Below are 26570 nucleotides of genomic sequence, written 5' to 3'. Positions count from 1 at the left end.
ACCCGGAGAGAGAGGACTTGGGCAAGGTGCTGGCTCACATGGGGTGGAGGGGGCTCTGGACCCTGCTGTTAGAGCCCTGCTGTGAGCTTGGCCTGTGTACAGCTGTGTGTTGGCCGCACCACTCCACTCTCAAAGGCCGCAGCTTGAGTGGCACTCCGGATGGTCAGGAGACAAACGGTGGCCCCCATGCCCCCGTGGAGCCGCTTCCAGCCCCCTTTGCTGAGGCCCAGAGTCCTCACGAGTCATGTCTGTGCGGTGACTGACGGTGGCGGGGACGGTGACTCTCGCCGCTCCAGGCCACTCTCCGCCGCCTGCGTGCACCTGCCGGGCGCTTGCTCTCTCCTGGCCACGGCGAAGCTGGTTCCTTGCGTCCCCTCTGCAGGCGAGTCCCACCCGTGTCTCCTCCACCCTTCCTGCTCCTGGATTCCAGGCCCCCTTCCCGGGGGCTTCATCTCCGAGCTACACCCCAGCCCTATTTTTTTTATTCTTTAACACAAGGTCTCACTAAGTTGCAGAGGACCTTACTAAGTAGCTGAGGAAGGCCATGAACCCAGGCCCTCCTGCCTCAGCCTCCCAAGTACTGGGATTAAGAACGTGCCACCACGCCCGGCTTACAAGACCCTGTTTCAAAACAAAAAAAGAGCTGAGGGTATAGCTCAGAGGTAGAATACCCTTGGGTTTGATCCCCAGTAACAATCAACCAGACAGAAAACAACCAAAGCAAATCCCTTTTTAGTTTTTTTTTTTTTTGAGAGACGGTCTCACCAAGTTGCCTGGGTTGACTTTGAGTATATGATAGTCCTGCCACAACTTCCCGAGTAGCTGGGATCACAGGCATGTGCCACCACACCCGGCTGAGAGCTTGGTGTCCTAAGGATTTAATATTATTATAACTATTGTTATTATTGTTATTATTATTGGTACTGGGGATAGAACCCAGGAACATTCTACTTCCGAGCTACACCCTCAGCTCTTTTTTTTTTTTTTTTTGAAACAGGGTCTAAATTGCAAAGAGCCTCACTAAGTAGCTGAGGCTGACTGCACACCTGCAATCCTCCTGCCTCAGCCTACCAAGTACTGGGATTACAGGTGTGTGAGGACTTATTATAAATAAAAACAGACAAAATATGCAGCAGAGACATATGGCCATGAAATCTAAAATACATATCACCTGGCCCTTTACAGAAAAAAATTTGCCAACCCCTGACCTACAGGACTAAAAAATAAAATATGTAATTGATTTGAACATATACAAAATTTACATGTATTTTAATAAAAAGTTTTGTACCTAAATAAATGCCAAAGTAAATAATCATGATAGTTTTTTATATTTCAGAAAATTATTAAAATACTAACAGTTACAAAATATGAATAACAGTTAATATCAGTGTTTAAATCAAAATTACTTAGGTGAAGCTGAATTTTTCAGTTTTACACTTTGAAAATGTGGAGGGTTGGAGGTGTAGCTCAGTGGCAGAGTACTTGCCTGCCTTGCGCGAGGCCCTGGGTTCAATCCCGAGCGCCACAAAAAGAGAAAAACTGCAGTTAGGTCATGGCACCGGCACCCACGGTCGCCCAGGCGAGGCTCCAGGGTCGTGCTTGCCTGGACTGCGGTCAGAGCTGGGAAGGAAAAATCACAATAGACACACTGCTCTCAGCACCCGCGTGCGCTCACGCACATCAAGCCGCGTGGGGCGGGCCCTGGCGCTCTGGCCCTGGGCACACGTTAGCAACTCCTGGTGTGGAATGTGACTCGCTAGTTAGGTTTTACCTGCGTGTTTCTTCCCTTGACTCACTCCCGACAGCCTGCTGCGGGCACCTCCACACAGGTGCTGTGTTCCGGGGCCTGAGATATGGGGACGCGTCCACACCGGGAGGCCCAGGCCAAGCCGTGCTGTGGCGGCTGCGGCTGTGGTGCTGAGTGACAGAGGTGCCCAAGTGCGCCTGCGTGCGCCTCTGTGGTCACCTGTGTGCATATGTGTGGTGTGCGTGCATGACTTGTGTGCATATGCTTGTGCCTCTAAGTGTGCGCTTTTGTGGTAGTCTGTGTGTGTGGTGCGTGTGCATATGTGTGGTGTGGGTGCATGATTTGTCTGTGTACATGCACGTGACCACATTTGTATGTGTGTGCCTGTGTTCGCCCTCTGTGGTCTTCTGTGTGTGTGATGCTTGTGTGCATATTGTGGTGCGTGTGTATGGTGCGTGTGCATATGCGTGGTGTGGGTGCATGATTTATACATATACATGCACGTGACTGCATTTGTGTGCGTGCCTGTGTGCGCCCTCTCTGTCGTCTGTGTGCGTATGTGGTGTGCGTGTGCCTGTGTGTGCGCGCGTGTGCATTGTGTGAGCCTGCGCCCTACAGGCCAGCGGCCGGCTGTGTGTCAGTGCCCAGCATGGGAGCGGGTAGAGGCAACGCTTCCCGGTGCCTGGGTACTTAGCGTGAGCAGGTGTCTGCTGGGCGCGCTCGGTACTCCCCCCGCAGGGCCGGCTAGTCCGGACACCTGCACTGAGCGGAGGCCGGGAGGGCGCGTTGGACCGTGGCAGTTTCTGCCTGTCCCTCGGCCCGCCCTGCGTGCAGGCGCTGGGTGTTCTGCCGGCCGGTGCCCAGCAGAAGCCTGCTTTTTGCAGTGTTGCTTTTGGAGCGGAGCTGTCCCCACCCTCCCTCCCTCCCATCTCTCTCTCTCTCTCTCTCTCTCTCTCTCTCTCTCTCTCTCTCTCTCTCTCTCTCTGCTGCTGGGGCGGGTGCTGTGGGAGGTCCTCCTCCCCAAGCCCGCAGGCTCTGCTCCTCTACTCCTGGGGCTCTGTGCCCGCATCAGAGAGTTAGCTGTCACATGTCACTCCCGGGTGTGTGCTAGGAAGTCATTGTGGCGTTTGGGCCCCGTCCAACCTAATTCTGCCTAATTCTGCGGTTTGAGGAGTGAGGCTGAGGTCGGCCGCCGGGTCCGCTGCGGGGGAGGCTGGCGTGCTGAAGGATCCTGTGTTAATGCCGGCGGCTGAGGGATGCTGAGTGCGCCTGGGCCGGCCAGGAGGGCGGCCGCTTGACCCCATGGCGTCTCTGGGCTCGGGAACTTTGAGCTCCGAGGCCCTCCGCAGCCCCGTGGGGCGCCGGTATAAGCGGAGGCGCAGGAAGCGCTCTGAGAGGAAAGGTGAGCGGTGTGGTCGTCTCGGGTGGGGACTGGGCGGCCGCCCCTTCCCCCTTCCCTGCTGTCCCTGCTTGTGCGATGCTAGGAGGGCAGGTCCAGAGGGAGGTTGAGACTGCCCACTCTGCCCAGAGGCTGAAGTTTGCCTAGAAGTTGGCAGCGTGGCGTGCAGGAGGTTTGGGTCCTAGAGCAGGGGCTTTCGGATGCCGAGTCTTCTGGGCCAGCCTTCCTGAATGCCTTCCCACTCGGAATCCGCTCTTGCTGTGGGAAGCAAGGCTGTAGCCAGTGCTGCAGGACGCCGGGCACAGCCCTCCTCCTCAGCACCCCAGGCCAATTCCAGTACGTGGTTCAGCTTAACACCGAGGACATGGAGAATTTTTTTCCTCCAAATCAGATTCAAAAGTTGCCTGTAAGTGTAAAGATCTCAAACGACCGGCCTTTGGAGGTGACGCGCTATATGAAAGCTGAGCACAGCTGTTTTGTTCGTGTATCTGAAATAATTAAAAGAGCGTCCTGGTGGAAGGAGGTGTGCAGCCGGTGGTTTTCTGCCTCTGCCCACCTCCTGGGGCCACCGAGCACCAGCACCCACAGGGCTGTGCTCCAGGCTCCCTGGGTACCCTGCAGGGGTGACAGTCCGTGCTCCGTGTTCCCTGGGTACCCTGCAGGGGGGACGGTCCATGCTCCGTGCTCCCTGGGTACCCTGCAGGGGGGACGGTCCGTGCTCCGTGCTCCCTGGGTACCCTGCAGGGGTGATGGTCCGTGCTCCGTGCTCCCTGGGTACCCTGCAGGGGTGATGGTCCGTGCTCCATGCTCCCTGGGTAGCCTGCGGTGGGGGGGACAGTCTGTGCTCGGGCTCCCTGGGCGCCCTGCAGGGGTGACGGTCCGTGCTCCATGCTCCGGGCTCCTTGGGTACCCTGCAGGGGTGACAGTCCGTGCTCCATGCTCCGGGCTCCCTGGGTACCCTGCAGGGGTGATGGTCCGGGCTCTGGGCTCCCTGGGTACCCTGCGGGGGTGACGGTCCGTGCTCCGTGCTCCCTGGGTACCCTGCAGGGGGGACGGTCCGGGCTCCATGCTCCCTGGGTGCCCTGTGGGGGAGACGGTCCATACTCCATGCTCCCTGGGTACCCTGCAGGGGTGACGGTCCGTGCTCCATGCTCCGTGCTCCCTGGGTACCCTGCGAGGGTGACGGTCCGGGCTCCGTGCTCCCTGGGTACCCTGCGAGGGTGACGGTCCGGGCTCCGTGCTCCCTGGGTACCCTGCGGGGGGTGACGGTCTGTGCTCCATGCTCCATGCTCCCTGGGTACCTTGCGGGGGTGACAGTCCGTGCTCCGTGCTCCCTGGGTACCCTGCGTGGTGGCGGCCACACCTCCAGGAAATAAAGTGCACTGTGGTGTTTCAGTGTATCTTCTTAAGAAGAGGAGGAAGAAGTTGATTTCAGTCCGCAGTCTTAGTAGCATTTGCAAACTATAGCAAAGGCGAGTCGCCCAGGTGCTGGGTGGGGACGCTGTGGGGTGTGTCCAGGCAGGGGCGCGTTGCTGACGGTGCCCGGCACCCTCCCATTGCTATCACAGGCCGGAGGGGGCCTCGGAGAGCTGCCCTGCGTTCACTTGGCTCTCCAGGGCACCCTAGGGCCCACCTGGCTTTGCTCGGTCGGCCGAGTGTTAAAAAGCAGGATGGTGTGAAGCTGGGTTGTGGGAAGGGAAAGGCCAGTGCTCAGGCTGGCCCGAGGCCTGCCCGCCTCCCGTGGGCCCGGTGGGCGGAGCAGGAGCACGGCTGCCTCTCTCCTGGACCATACCCCTCCGCAGCCTGCACCCACAGCCACCTGGGGCAGCTCTGCACCCCTCTCTGGGGCAGAAGCACCTCCGTATGGGCTGCGCTTGGACGAGCGAGCGTCTTGTGTCCGGGAATCCAGAGCTGCTGGGCTTGGCAGTGAGGCTGCGTAGGGAGCAAAGAAACTCATTGCGAGCGTCTTGGGCACAGGCAGTGTGTGCAGCTGGCGCGCTTGACCGCCCATACTGCGCGCTGTCTTGGAGTGAGTGGAGATGCCCTTGGGTTCTTGGGTTGTTAAGACAGCCCATCCCACTTTATCCCAGACTGGCAACGCTTTGTAAGATGTGAAGTGTCATCTTTTTTTCTGTGCGTGGTACTGGGGGTGGAACCCAGGGGCTTTCTACCTCCGGGCCACGCTCCCAGACCTATTTTATACTTTATTTGGAAACAGGGTCTCACTAAGTTGCTGAGAGCCTCACTAAGTAGCTGAGGCTGGCTTCGAGCCTGTGCGATCCTCCTGTCTCAGCCTCCCAAGCGCGGGGATGACAAGCGTGCCCACCACGCCCGGCAAGTGTGGCCTTTGACTTAGCATAACCGTAGGGCGCTGTGGGTCATGCCCATTGAGTTCTGTTTCTTCTAAGGCTGGCGCCCACATGCAAGTGTGCGTGTGCCACCTAGGGTTGAATTCTTTGTTGAGACAGGCTGGGAGGTGCTTGTTTCTGTTGGCTGCGGCAGTCCAGTGGCGTGAAGCTCCCTAGTCCTGGGTTCCCAGGCGGCAGCACCCCGAGGGCAGGTCGCCAGTTGGACCATGAGGCCAGGGGAACAGCCTAGTCATCAGAAGACACAGCCAAAGGCCAGCCGTGTACACCTCATGCATCGACCAGGACCTCCACCCCGCAGACAGGCTGCCGGCCCCAGACCCAAGGGCGGCCTGCAGTGGGTAGACTGCGGTGGGAAACTCGATCAAGTCTGCCAGGGGCCCTGCAGCCGCCAGCCCCTCCCAGCTCTGCTGCCCGCTGGGTGGCTGGTGGGGCGGGGAAGCACAGCGGCCCTCCCCCACCCAGCTCCCCTGCCACTTTGCAGGCGTGAGGCCCGCGTTTCCAGCTTAAGGACTTGGTCCAGTGTTTGCTTCACCCCCAGTGTGATAACACCCTTACTGTATGCCTGACCCTCTGCACACGTCACCCGGGCAGCACTCTGAGCCGTGCTTTGGTCTAGACCAGGTGTCCCTACCCTGATTCCAGGGTGGAGAGGTGAACGAGGTTGGGACCTTTGTGGAAATGGAGATCCAGACCTGTAGGGGCATGCACCCTCTGAGCACTGCTGGAGGACAGCCCTGGACTTGAGCATCTTCTGTTCACTGAGTGAGGGGCACCTGAGGGAGCAGGCAGCTGTCACGCTGGTCCTCCCTGGTCTTAGCTGTGGCTCTCACCTTGCAGTGGGAGCACCTCCCTGTGAGGATCAGAGCGCGGTGAGCCCTGGAGGTGTAGGGCAAGGTGGCATCCACCCACCTAGCCATGCCCATCCGCCCATCCTTACACCCACCTAACAATCCTTCACCCATCCACCATCTACCCACCCCTCCCATCCATCCATCTGTGTATCTATCATCCACCCATCCATCATCTACCAGCCATCCATCCATGACCTCCAACTGTACATCCGTCCAGCTATCCACCCTATGCCCACACATTAATTCTCTCACCCACCATCTACCCACCCAGCTACCCACATATCCACCCACCCATCCTCTCATAACCCGTCCATCCATCCATCCATCTATCCACCCACCCATCCATCATTATCCATCATCCATCCATCCACCGAGCCAACCACCCTTCATCATCTGCCAGCACACACACCCATCTATCCATCATCTGTTCTTCCACCCACTCACCCATCACCCATCTACCTGTCCATCCACCACCCACACATTCACCCACCTACCCATTCGTCATCAACCTGCCCACCTACCCATTCACCCACCCATGTATTCATCTGTCTACCATCTATCCATCTACCCATCCAACTACTCATTCATGCACCTGTCCATCCATTCACCCGTTTATGCCCCATCCATCCATCCATCCATCCACCCACTGTTTCATCCACCCCTCCGCCCTCTGTCCACCCATGTATTCATTATCCATCTGCCCTCCAGGTGTTTGTTTGATGTTCCTCTGTGCCCCAGAGGCCGGGCATTTGCAGGACAGCTTTCAGCTTGAGGTTGGTCTGGAACAGGCACCTGCATTCCCACTGGCGGCCTGAGGCGGGCGCTTTATGTGATCTGTGGCTGTCATGCTGTGCAGATAGTCTCTGGGGAGACTGAAGTACGCTTCTCCAGGAATGTCCACCAGGAGAGGATACAAGATGGAAAGCTGCTGACCCCCTGGCAAACAGATCCATTGTGGAGAGGAGGCTCCAGTCCTCTAGAACCTTCTGTGTTGATACAAGGGTATGCTTCACTGCAGTGCGCTGGTGGGCCTCCGTGCACAAGCAGAGCCCCTGCCGGTACGGGAGCACCCCTCAGCTGCAGCCAGCGCCGAAGACAGGCAGTGCATGCGGGGCGACAGTGAGATCCTACAACAAGCCTGTACAAGTGCATTCGTGAAACCATATGTGAAATATTACGGAAATTGGATCCAGAACCCATCACAACAGTGGCGATTCTCTGTATAATCACAAGTGCTAATATTGAGAATAGTTTACATGGTTGTCTCTTTTCCTTTGATTCCAGAAAATAAACTACTTTTTACATAAGCAGGAGCACAGTGAGGCTGCGTGATAGAGCTGGTGCAGGCAGTCTCCGCACGCACTTCCCGTGGGTCCACTCTGAAGGACGGGCACCCTGACGACAACGTCTCGTGAAGGTTTTGTCCGGCTCTGATCAGCTCTGGGCTGGGAGTGGTGTTTGTGGTTTGTGCAGCTTTCTAAAGGTGGATGTTGCCGGCCGTGCTGGGGACCAGGCTGGTGGGCATGTGTGGGAGCACAGGCTCACATGTTCCCTGGGCAGGTGGCCCAGGGAGGATGAGAGGGCAGCAGCCAGGCAGAGGGCATGTTCGACCCTGGGACACACCTGGCCTTCACAGGTGCCCGGGACGGCAGCGCCCTGCTCTTTAGCGGCAGGTTCCGTAGTCCGCGGAGTCACTGTCGAAGGCGAGGAATACAGAGGGACACGCAGGAGGTGTGTGAGCTGCCAGCTGGGAGCCCACCTTGCTACAGGTAGCTAAGTCCCACCACCTGTGGGTGCACGCCCTGCTGGGCCAGAGCGTCTTCCTCATCTACACCCGCGTTCTTGTCTCGGGGACGTTCTCCTCCCTTGTCCTCTTGGCCACTGGCTTCGCCATCAACAGAGCATCTCTAGACAGGACGTAGGAGCCAGTGGGGCGATTTGGTGGCACTGGGGTTCCTGGAAGCCCTTCTACCTCCGGGCTACACTCCCAGACCTATTTTTTTATATTTTTATTTAGAAACAGGATCTCTTAAGCCAGCGAGGCTGGCTTCAAACCTGCTCCATCCTCCTATCTCCGCCTCCCAAGTGCGGGAATGACAAGCGTGCGCCACCACGCCCGGCGCCGGTGGGGCGATTTGGATGGTCCACTGCGGTTATTCTACATGTGTGATTTCATCTGAGTGCACATATTTAAAATAGTATGTGTAATAGTGGTAATAGAGTGGGAAAATGCCTCAACGGTCAAAGAGTTGGGGGACCTGGTGCCCTCTGTCAGCGTCATCCTCTTGTGGTGGCTCGCGAGGACCCGCCCACGGCCACTGTGCAGCAGCATGTAGGGCGGACAGGTCCCAGCCCCGCCTATCGTCAAGGTGCCCTGAGCCGCAGCACCTGCCTGGGCATCCCACACGGCCGCTGGCCCCCCACTCGGCGCTCTGCCGGAGCCGAGGTCCGCGGCTGAGGTCCGCGGCACAGGGACCTCCATTGGTTCCTTGGTCGATGGTGGTTACAGATAGCGCAGGGGTGGACAGTCTGTATGGACAGCTTTTATGTAGGAGAAAAGCTCACAGCAAACTTGATTTTTTTTTATAAAAGCAACATATGTTCTTTGTAAGAATTGAAGATATAGGTACAAAAGAAACTTCCTGAGAAAGCAAAGGTGGTGATCCTTACAGCTGAATCTTTGAGCAAGGCCTCGGTCGTTTTCTTCCAGCCCCTCGGTCAGGAGCGAGAGTCTGAAGCGTATCACCATGGAAGGCTTTGCATCTGGGTGCGGTTATGGCCGGGAGCCCAGCCCTGCCTCCTCCTGCCCGGGAGAGTCATGCACTCGGTGCCGAGGGAGCGGACAGCCGCGCCCCGCACCTCAGCGCCCACGGCCTCCACAGCAGCGCACCCGGTGCTGCCTTTGTGTTCTAAAGGAGGAGGAGGAGCTTGGAGGCCACCGGCTCGCAGCCCCCGTGGACCTGCTCCTTCACCAACTCCACCCCGGCCTCCCCACCACTGTTCATTCAGTATTTATTTGTCTCTATAGCACTCGTTGTGGAGGGTGATTGGAAGATTGACCAAAAAATCATGGCTCTTTCATGGAGGCAGCGGTCCCCCTGTTCCTGGAGGGGCTGCCTCCTGACCAGGTCCCTCTCAGGCAGGACTGGCGTCTGCTTCCCCAGAGCCGGGGTGGAGGCCCTGGAGGGACCGCCTCACCCGCGCTCTCCGCGGTGGGTGGCGGCAGGTCCCCGCCGGCCTTCTCGCCCCATGAGGGCGCTTCAGTTTCTCATGGCTTCCAGTAGCTTCAGCCACACTTCTGAAGCTGTTTGTTGTTGTGTTTGTGTGTGTGGTGCTGGGGTAGGACCGGGACCTCGTACAGGCTAGGCGAAAGTTGCCCAGGCTGGCCTGGGCCTGCGGCCCTCCTGTCTCCGCCTCTGGGAGCCGGGGTTCCAGGCGCGCGTGGCTGTGGGCAGGGTCCCGCGACGCCGCCTGGCTTCGTGGTTGGTTCCTTCGCCGTCGCCCCGGAGCACTGAACGATTGCGTTGCTGAGAGCATCCCGTGGCCTTGTTTTGTGTAGTCAGTGGGAGCGTGGTTAACTAATTAAATACAGGCAGACCATTCTAGGTGTGTGTGTGTGTGTGTGTGTGTGTGTGTGTGTGTGTGTGTGTGGTACTGGGGATGGCACCCAGGGGCATTCTACCACCAAGCTACACCCCCTGCCCTATTTTTTATTCTTTATTTTGAAACAGGGTCTCACTGAGTTGCAGAGGGCCTAAGTAGCTGAGGCTGGCCACGTGCCACAATCCTCCTGTCTCAGCCTCCCGAATGCTGGGATTACAAGCGTGCTCCCCCACGCCACTCTAGATTTATTTATTTTTTTTTTGAAGAAAATCATTCATTTTATTATTTGTTCCACTCTAGATTTATGTGTTCCATGTTCTCATTTACTAAGTCTGTCCTGTATGACTTCAGCTCCTAACGTTACAGGTGTTCCTCTTAAACCACGTAGTTTTCTTTTCTGACGTATCATCTGGTTACAGCAGGCGTCCTTCCAGAGGGAATGTGCCGAGTGAGGTCTCGCCCCTGTGTGAAGGAGCTCAGTGCAGCTGGCCTGTCCTCCCAGCCGAGCCTCCTGCAGGCCGGGGTGTGTGCTGGGGCGACAGAGGAGCCGGCCTGCCAAGCTCACAGCCCACAGGGAAGGGCAGCCATAAGCCATAAGCAGAAGAGAGTCCCAGATTATAGCCTGCCCCGTGCATGGACTGGGGCCTGCTGGGGGGCAGCGAAGGAGCTTCTCTGAGCAGGTGGCACGTGGCTGGCTTGAGCAGGAGGAGGCGGGAGGCTGCGGTGACACCCCCAATTTAGAGACCTGGCATCTAGCCGTCGTGGGGACCCAATGTCTTGGGAAAATCTGATGTTGTAAAAGAACTGGCCACTGTAGGCAGAAGCTGTCCAGAGACCAAAAGAGACCGACAGGCCCAGGGCACAATTTGGGGGCCTTACAACAGGGGTGTGGGCAAGGGCAGCAGCATGACTGGCGGACCCTCACAGCTTGGTTCAAAGTGAGGGAGCTCACATAGTTTTGGGGACAAGGTAGCTTTTGTCTAAGCTGGAATGAGCCTGGTTTGCGTCAGGCTAACATCAAAGACAGCAGGGCACACGTGCTGGTGCTCACAGAGTCCCGGGCTCCACGGCCCCCTGAGGTTTTGTTGAGCTGTAGTGTGCTGGGAACTCAGGGCTTTGTGGCGATGACCATTCAAAAGCGCTGGGTCAGGTCACGTGGGGTCCTTCACCCCAGGACGGGGCATAGCGAGGGAGCCCAGGGAGAGAGCTTGGGAGGGCTGTGGCGAGACCTAGACGTGCCCTGTGTGGTGAGGTGTGTGCTGGAGGATGCATCTGGTTCACAGAGACCTCCTGGCTGCTGCGAGGGTGGGCTGTCAGGGTCACCAGCAGGCAGAGCAGCCTTACCCACCACGGCTGGCGGAGGTGGACAAGCAGGGCCTCGATCCTGGCCCAATGCTGGGAGCAGAGCTGCTCTGGGGCATGGGGTGAGACCCAAGGAACCAGGCGGGCTGCAGGAGCGGGGGTGGGGGGGACTCCTGTTGGCACAGATTTGCACACATTTGCATCGGCACAGCTGCTGCCCAGGTGGGCACTGGGCTCAGGGTCCGGCTTGGCCCCTCCAGCCCGACCTTCCCTGCACTGCCTCTGCTGCGGCTGCCTGTGGACAGCGCGCCAGGGCCGCCGTGCCTCCTGTGTGTGGCTTTCCCTTGACACTTGCTTTGATGATGAGGGAACTAGACCCCGCCCCCGTGGGAAGTTTGCCAGCCCCCTTCTAACCTCTCTGTGTCCTCTCTGCTCCTGAGCCTCTCTTCTTCCCAGGTGTGGGTAACTCGTACATGTCTCCTGAGCTGCCTGTCTCTTTGCTGTCTGCCTTCCATGGGTTTTACGTTCCCATCCAGTGGATCACCCTTCTGGCCGGAATTTCCCACTTAAAATAATGAGTGTTGGGCCTTGCTGTGTTTACTTTAATTATCCCACTTTGCATCGCACTAGGGGAAAAAAGCTTGCTGAAAGGCCACACTCAGATCGTGTGTGCCGACACCGCCTTTCGTACCCTATTCAGTGGCACAAAGCCTCCAGGGTTTCCTGAGCAGCGCACCGTGGGCCATCTCCTAGAAAGCTAAGTGTCTTGTTGTAGAACTAATCCAGTGAATATTCTTGAAGCCCGTTGTGGTATTATTTTATTTAGATAGTATTAGCAAAATCGGAATCCCGACGTGCCACGTGATCTGAGTATATGTGATGGACGTGTTCAATTTCAGATTGCTTTCTTCCACTGACACAAGGTTTACATTGTCAGTAACTGTCATCAAATAATCAGTGTTATCTCCCGTTCGTTTTTTGTTTTTTCTTGTTTGTGTTTTTGCTATGGCTACAAAATTATCCTGGCCTTTGGCTTATTGCTTAATTTATAGAAAAGAACCCAATTCCTGCTTTAACGCTTTTCCTCTTTTTAAGTTTGTGGCTTATAGCTTAAAATGAGTCCCATAACAGTCATAAATACATAAGACTTTCCTTAAAAATCACCCTTTCTTGAAGGAAAAATGGATTAAATCCTGTAATGTTTGTTAAAATATTAATCAACTCTATCGCTTGTCTTGAGCATTTTTTAATCTGTAAATTTTCAGTGGACTTAAAGATAGCATTTTCATTAAGACAATAGATTATACTCCAGTTCTGTGTGTTTTTAATATGAGTGAGCCATCCCGGTTCTTGGGATTTTATTCCAGAATCTCTCTTCTCACTAGGGAGGGGAGGGGAGTGTGCTTGCTTCTTCTACTGTTGAGATGAAGGGTCAGAAGTTGACAGGAATGTATATTCCCATAAGTTTACACATTATATTTATGTGTTTATATTTTATGACGTAAGCATCTATAAAAGCTATAAAGAAGGCAGACTCAGTCATGAATACCTATAATCTCAATACATGAGAGTCTGATACAGGAAAACTGCAGGTTCGGGGCCAGCCTGGGCCACTTAGTGAGCCCTGGTTTCAACATAAAAAAATAAAATAGGAGCCAGGCATGGTGGCGCACGCTTGTAATCCCCGCGCTTGGGAGGTGGAAACAGGAGGATCGCGCAGATTTGAAGCCAGCCTCACTGGCTTAAGAGACCCTGTTTCCAAATTTAAAAAGTATAAAATAGGTCTGGGAGTGTAGCCTGGAGGTAGAAGGGTTTCCAGGAACCCCAGTACCACCAAAATAAATAAATAAACAAACAAAAAAACTAGGGCTGGAGGTGTAGCTCAGAGGTAGAATGCCCCTAGTTCAGTCCCTAGTACCACACAACAGAAAAGATATAAAAACTAGCAGAAAAGTAGCCACTTGCCCCACCTACTTTCCCATCCATCCTGCTGTGTCCTTGTGGAGAGGCACATAAGGGCGCCTGTGCGGCAGCGGCCCCCACTCCTCTTTTCCACATGGCCACCCAGCATTTGGTTCTGTGGATCAGAAAGTGTTCTTGGGCATCTCTGATGTAATACGCCCATTCTGGCCAGCATTCTTGCAGCTATAATCTAAAAGACTGACCATGTAACTTAGAGGAAAGATTTATTTTCTTATGGTTTCGGTTCAGCCTGTGTAAGGCTGGGGACAGCAGCTCTCAGGACATGGTAGTGAAGCAGAGAGAGGAAGAGCACACGCGCTGCACTCACATCCTGAAGGGGTAGGAGGAGGCCTGTGTAATCTCCAAGGCCACACCCCCAGAACCACACCCTACCAGCCCACTGGTAGCACTCAGGCGTACTCATTGTACAATAGAATGGACTTACCCACTTCTGGGATTACAACCCTCACGACTCAATCACACCAGCCCCATACATTAATAACTGAGTGCTTTATGGGAAAATTCATATCAAAGTATAACGTTCTGCTCCCAGCCCCTAAGGAGCTCCAGCTCAGAATGCAAAATGTATTTGGTCATCTCCAGGCATTCCCAAAGTCTTAATAGTTCCAGCATCGCTAAGAAGTCCCAAAATTCAAAGTCTCCTCTGAGACTCAAAGTGAACTCTGTGTGCCCTTGTAAAAGACAAAACCAAAATAAAAAACAAGTTACATGTATCCAATAAACCAAAGCAAGGCATAAACATTTTCATTCCCAAAGTGAACACTAGGGCTATAGGAAGAAGGGATGAGACCAAAACAGTAACGAAATCCAGCAGGGCAAGCATTTCATCTTGCATGTCCAGTTCTGGCATCCAGGGGACATGTGGTGAGGCGTGATCTCCAAGTGGCCGTGGCAGCTCCACCCCTGCGACCTGGCTGGTTGCAGTAGGCGGTTCGCTGCCTCTTCCAGCCTGGCTCCACGGCTCGCAGTTAGCAACCTGTCCTCGCAATTGTTCCATGATTCTGGCAATTCTAAGTCTTGGGGCTTTTCTTGCAACCTTGGCTTCACCCTCATAGTTCGACAGAGTGCCCCATTTGGGCCTGCACGCAGGGATTCCAACCCTGTCACACATTGCCGGGCTTCCTTTGAAATCTGGAGGGAAGGCTCCATGGCCCCCCCTTTTTTCTAGCAAAGCCAGCATTATATGGGCTCCAAAATGGGCCGCCAGCAGAAGAAGTCATCATGGTCTCCTTACTTATTGCCGTTGGGGCCTTTTTAATCACAGCCCCTGGGCCTGCCCCATCCAGGCAACCCCCGGCCCCAAGTCCATCTGGGCCATCCCTGGCCCCAGCTTCATCTGCCACCTCCATCATGGCCTCCCTCACAGCCACCGATTCCTCCTTCTTTCTAGCTAGCTTCCTTCCTTCCATGAATTATCTCTCTGAGCTCCAGCTTTACACATTCCTTTCTGGCCAAACCGCACATCTATAAATTCTCTCTTTACTTTCTTCTTTTGAAATTCAGTGTACAATTTGCTGAACGAGGACGTCAATATCCAGATGCAGTTTGGATATTTTGCTGTTTTGATATTTCCTCCGCCAGTTTATTTGGCTCATCTTCTTTACATTCAGCCTCACACAAAGTTTCAGGACATGGGCAAAATGCAGGTAAGTTTTCTGCCAGAGTGTAACACATGTGGCCTCTACTCCATTTCCTATGAAATCCTCTTTGTGTTCCAAAATCTCCTGAGCACAGTCTCTACCATTTGTCTCTCTAGCCACATCCTGGCTTTTCCAACTTCCTCTCACAAACCAGTTCCAAAGAGTCACAAACAACATGGTCAGATGTAGATACAGCAGCAACCCCACTCCTGGTACCACTTCTGGTTCTAGTCGACATTCTTTCAGCTATAATATAAAAGACTGACCATATAACTTAGAGGAAAGAAGATTTATTTTAGAATGGTTTCAGGTTCAGTCCATATGAGGCCAGGGACCACAGATAGAAGGGCATGGGGACGGGAAGCAGAGAGGGAGACCACGTGGGCTCCGTGCACATCAGGGAGAGAGCGGCGGGGGAGGAGGAGGCGTGCGTCATGCGGTAAGGCTGCACCCCCGGGGAACCCTCCCCCAGCCACACCCTGCCAGTCTATATTACAATGAACTTATCCACTTCTGGGATTACATTCCTCCTGGCTCAATCACATCAGCTCCACACGTTAATTAAGTGAGCTCTTTAAGGAACATTGTATAAGGTACTATAACGATGCCCCTCACCAAGTGCCCCATTTCTGGACGTATTCTGCTCTGCTTCTGGACTTTGGTTCCCGACATGATCTTCTGGGGGCCTTTGAGCCATGGTGTATCCTTTTAGGCACTGGGTTCTTGGGGTCCAGTCTGGACACTTGCCCCACTTAATTGTCCCTTGAGTTCAGCGTCTCCTGATTATTCTAACCTTTTCTCTCTGCATACAAATGTTAGAACCAGCTCATTCTTTCCTGTTAAATAAAAGTCCTGGTCGCTGCTGGAGCCGAGAGCACGTTTCTCTCTGGGCTTCTGCTGCTGAGTCCAAAGGTCTCACCATCTCTGCCCCTGCTGGAGTGTACCCCTTCCTGGCCGCGAGGCATCCTGAAAAATGAGGAAGTTATTTTGAATGTGGCTCTCAACTAAGTCCTTTCTTTAACTGCCCATTCCTGGAATGTTTTTGCATATGGGATTTTCAGCAGGGTTTCAATTCTCGTTTGTGGTTGAGGCCCCGAGAGGTCCTTTCAGGGTGTAAAGAGTGCGGCCGCTGAGCCGCTGTGAGGCTCACCCCTCTCTCCAGCTTTGTTCCATGACCTTTGGTGCGGGGCTGGCATTTGCAGAAGCCAGGCGCTCCAGCTGCTGCCCTGCAAGAGATCTCCAGCTCCTATTCTAACCCGCAGGCTCCCACCCAGCAGCATGCATGGGGTGATTGCTGTCCACTGTGAGACATTTCCCTGCCCTTCGCCGAGTGTTTGATGTAAGAGCAGGACGGCCAGGAGAATTGTGCTGCCGGGGGGCTGCCCCGAGGCCTGGCCCTCTCTGCACCTCGGAACTCGCTCAGCCTCAGTGCCACGCTTACTCTTCTGCTCCCAGATGTTGGAGAGAACTAGCCTTCGCCGCAGACTATTGACTGGTTACACGAAAGAATTAATTCAGCCTCCAGCATGCCTTCCGCCTGTTGTTGAATTAAAATTTTTTTTTTTGTGTGGTACTGGGGATGGAACCCAGGGGCCTTCTACCTCCGGGCTACACTCCCAGACCTATTTTATATTTTTTATTTAGAAACAGGGTCTCTTAAACCAGCAGAGGCTGGCTTCGAACCTGCATGGTCCTCCTGTCTCTGCCTCCCAAGCATGGGGAGTACAAGTGTGCGCCACCACGCCTGGCCTTTCCGTTTTGTTTTGAAACAGAGTTTCACTATGTTGCTGAGAGTATCCCTAAATTGCCCAGCTAGCCTCCAACCTGTGATCCTACCATCTTCCAAGTACTGGGGTTACAGCATTGTGGTTTACAGGGTTCTTTTTTTTTTTTTTTTTTTTTTTTTGCAATACTGGGGATGGAACCCAGGGGCATTCTACCCCCAAGCTACACCCCAGCTCTATTTTTTGTTCTTTATTTTGAAACAGAGTCTCACTGAGTGGCAAAGGGCCTAAGTAGCTGAGGCAGGCCATGAACCGAGATCGTTCTGTCTCAACCTCCCAATGCTGGGATTGCAAGGGTGCGCCACCACGCCGGGTGATCTATTGAGTTCTTTCCTTTCCTGGATTGTAGTTTGGCTGTCAAACCTAAGAACTCTTTACCTTGCCCCAAATCCTGAAGATTTTCTATTTTCTATTATCTTCTTTTTAGCGGGGGATACTAGAAATTGAATCCAGGGGCATTCTACCTCTGAGCTACTCCCCTAGCCCTTTTTATTTTTAGTTTTGAAACAGGGTGTTACTGAGTTGCCAAGAATTTTCTTCTGAGATTTTCCTACAGTGTCCTGGTCCTGTGTTTTGTGTTCAAGCCATGACCCATTTGGAGGTAGCTTTGGGGTGTGGCATGGCATGGCTGCCTTTTGGCCCGCGGGTCTCCACTGCGGGCTGCTCCTGCCTGTGGCCCAGCCGGCCTGGTGTGGCTGTCCTCGGGTTTTCTGCCCCGCATGCTCCGTGTGTCTGTCCCGTCTTGCTGAGTCTGTCTCTCCATGTGTCTGTCTGTCCTGTCTTGCTGAGTCTGTCTCTCCGTGTGTCTGTCCTGTCTTGCTGAGTCTGTCTCTCCATGTGTCTGTCTGTCCTGTCTTGCTGAGTCTGTCTCTCCGTGTGTCTGTCCTGTCTTGCTGTCTGTCCCACAGTGCTGTCATCGTAGACTTCCTTCTACTCCACCCTCTGTTGTGGAAGGCCACTTTAGGCTTGTGTCCATCTCCACGCCTTTTTGGGGGGTACTAGAGATTGAGCCCAGGGGCATTCTACCTCTGAGCTGCACCTCTAGCCCCTTTTGTTTTTTAGTTTGAAACAGGGTCTCACTAAGTAGCTTCAATCCTCCTGTCTCAGCCTCCAAGTACTGGATTGTAGGTGTGCACCACCACCCTCAGCCACTGTACAGCTATACCACCCTGAAGGTGCCTGCTCTTTTCTAGTCTAGAGACTCCACACCTCTGTTCTCTCTGCTTGCATCTGTGGACTCTCTTCCGGCTTCAGGTCTCTGGTTCTTTGTGTGATATGAAATTTCACTGATGCATGTTACATCAGGAGGCTTGGAACCTGGCTTTCCCGTGCCCCACTCTGGAAGGGGACCAGAGGATACCCCTTACTGCGGGTGGGGTCAACCCTGCCGGGCCCCACTGCCCCGGCCTGCCAGGAGGCCCTCTCTGCCCATTTCAGGACCTCCAGTGACTGCTGGGTGACCTGCTCCTGCCTGGAGGCCCGGGAGCCAGGGGTTGTTACTGACTGGTGGGAACAAGTGGCCTGGCTGCCTGGCGTGCTCCTGCTGGGCTTGCCGTGTGTGTACACACGTGTGTGTGCACGTGTGCCACACCTCTTGCTGCCCCTTCTGAGGTCCCCTCTTGTGGCCCGAGAGCATCCAGGCCTTGATCTGTCTGTGCTTCTTGGTGTATAGGTCCCAGTTCCTCCAGGCCCTGGCCAGGATATCAAGGCAGAAGGAAGCAAGGCGCTTGCCCTGCACCTGGCTGCGGCCCCGGCCCCGCCCCCTGCCTTTTTGGACTGATGTCCAGTAGGACTTACGAGGAAAAGCAGGACGATGGCTCCTCCCTCTCCCCTTGAGCAAGCCCTTCTGCCTGTGTTGAGCCAGTTTCCGCGGGCAGGACAGGGGACCTGGGATGGGTGCAGTTGTGGTTCTCGGTGGCACCTGGTGCTGCCTGCACCACCCACCCAGTGCCCCCGCCTGACCTCGAGCCTGAGGCTTGGTCCAATCCTGGTTCACGTCCTCACATCCTGAGCCAACCCCTCCGCCCAGAGGGCCCGTAGCACCCACCTGTGCCTCCGCACCACGCGCCTCCTCCGACCTCTTGTCTGACACCACCACTCAGGCAGTATCATTAAAGCTTTCTATCATGGGTCTGCTGAGACACACAACAGAGCTGTGTGAAACACACAGTCGTGTTATGCGCCTGCGTGCCGGGGCCACCGACCGCGGCCAGTCTGTGGTCTCTCACCCCACCACTCTTTCCCCGCACTGAATTATTCTGCAGAAAATCCCAGATATTGTCATTTTGTCTATAAACACTTCAGTATATATTGCCAAAAGAAAACTAGCAGGCATGGCCACACCTAAAATAATTAGCAAAGTTCCTCAGGGCCTGGGCTCCAGGCCACGTTTGCATTGGGAATCTGACGGCTCACTCAGGCTCTGCTGGTGCCTTGTAGTGCTTCCCCGAACAGACGCTCAGAAAATGTCCCCAGAGTGATTAACAGTTACAGAGTAATGACGCTTTAAAACTATCTGGGAGCCGGGCGTGCTGGCGCACATTTGTCATCCCAGCATTTGGGAGGCTGAGACAGGAGGATCGTGGTTCGGGCTGCTTAGTGAGGCCCTTTGCAACTCAGTGAGACCCTGTTTCCAAATAAAGAATAAAAAATAGGGCTGGGGGTATCGCTCAGAGGTAGAATGCCCCTGGGTTCCATCCCCAGTACCGCAAAAAAAAAACAAAACAAAACTGGAAAACATCATTGAATACAGGGTTCTACATAGAAACTCAATTAACTTAGCAACACATTTGTCAGAAATACAGTGACACTTAAAGTCAGATCAGTGGTGGGCGGGAGGCCGTTTCCCTGCACATGTGTGTGAGAGTGTCTGCTCCCGGGGCTGGGCCGCGCTGGCTGAGCTGCTGCTGCTTTACTTGGGGCCGAAGCGCGCGGCTCCCAGGACAGAGGCCGGAGGGCACACGGATTGCACTGAGCCTGGGCTCCGCCATCCTGGGGCAGCGCCGGGTGTGAGGCCGTGTGCACTGGGCTGAGCCCTCCCTGCAGGAGTCCTTGGGTGCTCTGGAGCTTGCCGGGGAGAGGCGGGAGCGGAGAGGCCCGCGGGACGGCTCCCCTCGGATCTGTGACGGCGTGTGCTCGTTCCTCGGGCGGACGTGGCTCGCTCGCTCCTGCGAAGGCACTAACGCTGCTTCCCTGCTGTCTTTCAGACAGGAGTCTCTGCCAGTCCAGAAACCCTCAGAAGTGTTGGGCCATGGATCCGGAAGATGAAGAGAACATGAGTAAGACCTAGGCCTGTCACGTAGTGTCCAGTAGCGTCTCCACGGAAACCGTAGCTGTTCCGTAGATTGGATCCTGGGCCGGTTCGCTCCGCCTGGCCGTGGGAGGGCAGGGCTTTGCTGGCTCTCACCGGAGGGGCCGACCTTCCCGGTGGATGTTTTCCGTGCAGTCACCTGGCTTGGGTGTCATTCTCGTTTTATCCTGGAAATATGCCTCTAGGCGCATATGTCATAAATCGGCGTGGTTTACGTGAAGCTGTAATAAAGCTCTGAACTGTTACCTGTGCAACTTGCAGTTCACCTTTAGAACGACTCTCATACCCGGTCTAGGGGTGAGGGTGCCTCGAGGTCCCCTGCGAGGCAGAGGCTCCCCTGCACTTGAGGGAGGGGCTCACACACCTCAGGTTCTGGAGGCCTCGGGGGATTGGGCCGGTTTGGGCCAGAACTCTCTCGGGGTTTTCCTTCCCTCGCCGCCCTCCCGGGGCTGGGGCCCTGGTCACGGCTTTTCCTCACCGTGTTGCTGTCTACGAAGAGCTCGGGGCATGTCCTTTGGGCTCCCGCCTTGCCCTCATGCCAAGAGCAGCATGTCCAGGTCAGCTTTCAGGCTCCTGCCCAGATGGGCGTGCACAGCAGGGCGGACACGCCGACATACAGCACACACTCCCCTTTGTCTCAAGGAAGAACACAGTTCCAAGTGCTGAACCCCATTTCCCGGAAGTGTTATGATCACTAGAACCTGATTCCACGCCCCTCCTGGAGTCCACACACAGCCTAGCCGTGGGTCCTCAGCCCTGCCATTATCCCACCAGAATCCAGTGGCCCTGGACCCCACACATCATGCTGCCCTCGTGATGTGGGCGCGGTGGCTGTGGGGGCCAAGCAGGTGGACCACTAGGTGCTGCTGGAAGCCAGGTGCCCAGCGTGACCTGCAGTGTAGACATGTGCGCCACCCACCGGCGTGGGCCGTGTTCCCCCATCAGCCCTGCTCTGAGACCTGTAGAAACAGCCGTAGGTGTTTGCTGGGCGGCTCCGCTCACCATTCCAGTTTTGCACAGCTTTGTAGAGGGAGAGTGAACTTCCTCATCTCAGAACGCATGGCCAGTGCCATGCTGGCGATGGGATGCCCGAGGGGCACGAGCAGGTGTCCCCACAGCCCCCTGCCGGGAGGGCCTGTAGACTGCTCTGGGGCCACTGTCATCGTGGCAACCTCACCATGGTAAAGAACCCTCCCGAGCACTTCTCCTGGAGAGAGAAGCTGCTGGGTCTAGTGGCCACACTTGGGAACACCCGCCTGCGCTTCCTGTCATGGAGAAAGCCGCTAGACGCTTCATTAACACTCCTCAAGTCCAGGAGTGAGGTTAATAGAGGAAGCGTCCTCGCCACGGTGTCCAGGAGCAGGACCTCTCCCATCTTACTACTCTGCTCCACGTTACTTAGTAACGCTTTCACTGGGTAGAAGGTGACACCCTCTCACCCCCGTGATTCTGAAGTGGGTGGGAATCTAGAATCCATGGGAACGTGTCTCCCTCCTAATCTGGAGACTGTCAGTCCAGTGCTACTTATTGTCCCGTCTGCAGAGGACATTGCTTATCCCGAGGTCGTGAGTATTGGTTTAATGCGCGCCCTGCGCGTTGACAAGGACTTGACTTCCTGTGCTGATGACTGCTGGGCGGCGTGGTTCGGCTGGCACAGCACTGGTGTGTGACTTCTCCCTGCCTCACTAACCTCTCCGTTGTCTTGTCTCCAGCTCTCTGGCTTTGTCCCCTTGAGTACCTAAAGGAGTAACCTACCGGCCTTTTGCTGGAGGATGTTATAAATGAAAATTTAGAGCCTATTCCGTCAGCTTTGTCGACTGGGAGAAGTGGTGTGTGTGTCAGGGTGCTGGGGGTGAGGCCTTGCAGGGATGTCCCCCAGCGTGCTTTTTCGGGCCCACGCCGGGTCTCACTGACCGCGAGCCGGGTGCCACGCTCGGCCAGCAGCTGCATGCAGCCTCCCTGGCGCGCGGGTGGCACCCTGGACATCTTCAGTTCCGAGCATCTGCTCCACGCCACGGCAGAGAGAGACCCGCACCACTGTGTGGCGCCTGTGTGCGCCACCGGGACATTTTATCTGAAGGACTTTTGGAAGCAAGTTGCACGGGGTCTTTCAGTACGCACACACCAGCAGCGCGGCCAGCCCCAGGCCGGGCGCGGCAGGCGGCCCGTAAAGCTAGATGATAAAAAGGAATGATTCCGCTGTCCTGGTAGAGCACGTACCGTCCCAGAGCTTAGGAGGCGAAGTCAGGAAGAGTGCAGCCAGCCCCACAACTTAGTGAGGCCCTGCAGTTTCAAAATGAAAAATAAAATAGGACCGGGAGTATGGCTCAGAGATAGAATGACCCCTACTCAAACCCTGGTGCTAAACACACACACACACGCACACAATTTTTTCTACTATTTTTAAAAAAGCTTAATAAGCCCAAAGGGAGACCCAAAGCTTAACACTTTTTAATTTCCCCTTTTAAAATCAAAATCATAGCCAGGCATGGTGGTGCACGCTTGTACTTCCAGTCCTTGGGAGGCAGAGACAGGAAGTTGCGGGTTCGCACCCAGCCTCAGCTACTTATAGTGAGGCCCTCCACAACTTAGAGACCCTGTTTCAAAGTAAAGAATTAAGCAGGCATGGTGGTGCATGCTTGTAATTGGGAGGTTGAGACAGGAGGATTGCGGTTCATGGATAGCCTCAGCTACTTAGTGAGGTCCTCTGTTTCAAAATAAAGAATAAAAAATAGGGCAGAGGGTGTAGCTTGGAGGTTTAATGCCCCTGGATTCCATCTTTAGACCCTAAATAAATAAATAAATAAGTAAATAAATAAAATCATGTTTATTTTGCAATTAACTTTTAGAATTTTAAAACTACCTTAATCTTAAATATAAGATAACTTTAAAATGTAGGATAAGTTATTCTAGAAACCCATCAACTAATTGTTTTAAAAGACAAAATTGCCAGAGATATTTATGATGTTCAGAAGTTGTAGCCTGCTTACAGCTTCAGTTTATATTTTATTCTTGTATTTTTTTAATCATGGACTGTAATAGGATTCTGAGGGAAACCGTCCCCATATGTAACAAAAATATCTTGAATACCAGAAATAAAGCTTTCAAAAATAATTTCTAAAGAGTCATTAAACTTTACACACTTTCATAAGCAATTTTCTTCAATCAAATCATAAGCTAAGTCAAATAACTTTATATTTTGGTTCACTATTTTAAACCTAAAAAGTTATTTGACTTGCAAATGTATGATCTTACAGTGTCTCTCCTCTTCTGAGAAGGGCTGAAATTCAAGACTTGTAGACAGCAGGGCGCCTGCTCGGGCCACCCGTCCTCTCTCTGAGTACTGAAGTGTTTCATTAGGCTTACTAACGAGAGGTCTCTCTGGATTAACTTAAGTTCAACATTTTAATCAAACTGGACTAAATAACTTTGAAGGATTCCGAATATTCTCGGTAGAGCCAGACACGATAGTACACACCTGTAATCCCAGTGCTTGGGAGGTTGAGACGGGAGGATTGCAGGTTCGAGGCCAGCCTTGAAAACTTAGTGAAACCCTCAGTAACTTTGATCATATTTCCAAATAAAAAGTAACATAGTGCTGAAGGTGCAGCCCAGAGGTGCAATGCTTCCAATCCCCAGTTCGCCCGACCCACCCCCAAAGAGATCGTTCTCAGTAGAAGAAAGTTATTGAAAATGTTGACCCTTGGATGCAGAAGTAAGGGTTGGGCGAAATAGAAGAGATTAGCACGTCCCTTCTTTGAGCGAAGGCCGTAGCTCTGTGGTCAGAGGTGCCGCCCCTCACCTTCCCCCGGGGGACAGGGCGCACACACACACACACCACTTACCAGCGGCAAAGAGGTGAAGGAATCTATAAATTTTGCATTTACAAGATCCTGCAACGAAGGCGTTGTAAGTTACTCTTTCTGGGCACCGCAGGTTCCAGCAGCACTGACATTAAGGAAAACCGCAATCTGGACGGCGCGCCCCCCGGCGTGGGCCCCGGGCCCGGCGAGGGCGCCCCGCTCTCCAGCGGGGGGGGCGGCGGCCCCAGCCGGAAGCGGCCGCTGGAGGAGGGCAGCAATGGCCACTCCGGCCACTCCAGGTACCGCCTGAAGAAGCGGAGGAGGATGCCGGGGCCCGCGGTGCCCAAGAACGCCCTCATGCAGCTCAACGAGGTCAAGCCCGGCCTGCAGTACACGCTGCTGTCCCAGACGGGGCCCGTGCACGCGCCTCTGTTCGTCATGTCCGTGGAGGTCAACGGCCAGGTCTTCGAGGGCTCCGGCCCCACCAAGAAGAAGGCCAAGCTGCACGCTGCCGAGAGGGCCCTGCGGTCCTTCGTCCAGTTCCCCAACGCCTCCGAGGCCCACCTGGCCATGGGCAGGACCCTGTCCGTGAACACGGACTTCACGTCCGACCAGGCTGACTTCCCGGACACGCTCTTCAACGGCTTTGAGACCCCGGACAAGTCGGAGCCGCCCTTCTACGTGGGCTCCAGCGGGGACGACTCCTTCAGCTCCAGCGGGGACCTCAGCCTGTCCGCCTCCCCGGTGCCCGCCAGCCTGGCCCAGCCCCCGCTGCCGGTGCCGCCGCCCTTCCCGCCCCCGAGCGGGAAGAACCCGGTGATGATCCTGAACGAGCTGCGGCCGGGGCTGAAGTACGACTTCCTGTCGGAGAGCGGGGAGAGCCACGCCAAGAGCTTCGTCATGTCCGTGGTGGTGGACGGGCAGTTCTTCGAAGGCTCGGGCAGGAACAAGAAGCTGGCCAAGGCCCGGGCCGCGCAGTCCGCCCTGGCCACCATCTTCAATCTGCACCTGGACCAGACGCCGTCGCGCCAGCCGGTCCTCAGCGAGGGTCTGCAGCTGCACCTGCCCCAGGTGAGGAGACGGGTGTGCGGCGAGGCGAGGCCGCTTCTGCTCGGTGCCGGCAGCACGCTTAGTCGCTGCCCGGACTCCCTCGTAAGTCACTGAGCACGCTCCGGTGAGTCCACCTGCGGGGAATCCCTTTCTTGATTTCCTCGGTCACGTGGTCACGGGCGAAGCCGCTGTGGCCTCCTGGTGCGCGCTGGGGCTTTGAGGTGTAAGACCAGGGACACCTGAGGCCCCTCCCCGGGACAGTGTTGCAGGCACAGCACAGCCCCTTCTTGCTTAGCCCCCACCACAAGGCCCCATCATAAGCCTTCGCAGGAGCAGGAGAGGGGAGCCCAGGCCTGGAACTCTGCCTTAGGCCAGCGGAGGTCAGGGTCGGCCGAGAGTCCTGGGCTGCCTTCCTCAGGTGAGGAGCCCAGATTAGCAGAGAAGGAGCTGGGATGGGGCAGTGGCAAAGCACGCTAGCATGGTGGGACTCCAGAGCCCATCTGTCGCCTAGGGGTCTGCACCCCGAGGTTCCTGCATGGCACTCGTGAGGACTCCCCCTCTAGGCTGAGCCCCCAGCCCAACACAATCAAGGTGAAGAAAGTGGGGCTTCGGGGGACTCCGGAGGGAAGCGACTTTCATTCTTCACACCCTGTCTCGTTTCTCTGACCGCAAACCCAAATTCTGCTGGTCTGCCATAAAAACAGTTCTCATGAGTCTCTTCTGCATTGATTCTTTTTGTCAAAGCGGTTCTCCAAGCAAGGGGAATGCTCACCGCATTAGACAGAATGAGCGCGGCTGAGTCTCGTGGCCCGGAGGCTGTGTCCCCAGCGCCCACTTAGGGGTGTCTCCAGCAGCCGGGGTCTTGGGGAACCAAGACTTCTGTTTTGCTTAAAGCAACCAAACCTTACTACTGTGTAAAATAATACATTCAAAGTATTTTACTTAGTGTGTGTGTGTGGTATTGGGAATTGAACCAAGGGAAAATCTACCTCTGAGCTACATACCCAGTCATATTTTATTTTTAATTTATTTAGCAGTACTGGAGGTTGAACCAAGAGACTAAGCTACACTCCAAGTCCTATTTTTTTACTCTTTATTTTGAAACAGGGTCTCAGTAGTTGCAAGGACCCCACTCAGTTGCTGAAGCTGGCTCTGAACCTGTGGTCCTCCTATTTCAGTCTCCCAGGTACTGGGATTCCAAGCGTGCACCACCACACCCAGTGTTTAAGTGTCTAAGGCTCTTGCTAAGTTGCTGAGATGGCTGGGAACCTGCTGTCCTCCTGTCTCGGCCTCCAGAGTACTAGGATTAAGAGCGTACGGCACTCCGGCCGGCTTATTTTACTGATTTTTTGATGAGCCAAGAATGTTAACTCCTTGTTAACTCCCGTTGCTAATGCGCGTAAGGATCACCAGTCCACTGCCGTGGGACAGGTCAGTGGCCCTGGGTCCCAAGTGATTTTTTCCCCGCACTTACTACTTGCTAAGATACTTTGGCCTGAGTTAAGGGTTTTTGCTGTGGCTTGCCTTCCCTTGGTGTGGACAGAGTGGCTGTGGACCCTACTTCAGAGGCCACGGGCCGCGGGGCCTGGCTGCAGGGCCTGGCTCGGCAGGGCAGACGGGAGCAGCTGGGAGCAGCGGGAGGCGTGTGCATGGGGCACAGCCTCAGCCCTCTCGCCTGGCTGCGCCTCCGTGTCTTTTGTGTGGGAAGGACCATACTTCCTCCGTGGTG

General features: G+C 54.9%; 1 protein-coding gene across 2 annotated transcripts in view; it reads left to right on the top strand.

Annotated features, from left to right (window-relative positions):
• Positions 1-3109: 3109 nt before the first annotated feature.
• The window catches only part of ADARB1 (adenosine deaminase RNA specific B1), a gene marked incomplete at both ends in the record, with an annotated part of 63552 nt that continues 40091 nt past the window's right edge, over positions 3110-26570 (top strand). Inside the window, 3 exons of one of the 2 annotated variants that reach the window (XM_080696207.1) lie at positions 3110-3156; positions 19889-19956; positions 23925-24862. In XM_080696207.1, coding sequence (XP_080552333.1) covers positions 19929-19956; positions 23925-24862 — 966 coding nt within the window. Of the gene's footprint in view, positions 3157-19888; positions 19957-23924; positions 24863-26570 lie in introns of those variants that run through there. The other variant, XM_080696206.1, reaches the window with a different exon arrangement.

Source organism: Muscardinus avellanarius (genome assembly GCF_963383645.1).
Source record: "Muscardinus avellanarius genome assembly, chromosome: 5".
Lineage (NCBI taxonomy): Eukaryota > Metazoa > Chordata > Mammalia > Rodentia > Gliridae > Muscardinus > Muscardinus avellanarius.
The sequence above is the reverse complement of the archived record's forward strand: the minus strand, read 5'-3'. Positions and strand labels throughout refer to the sequence as shown.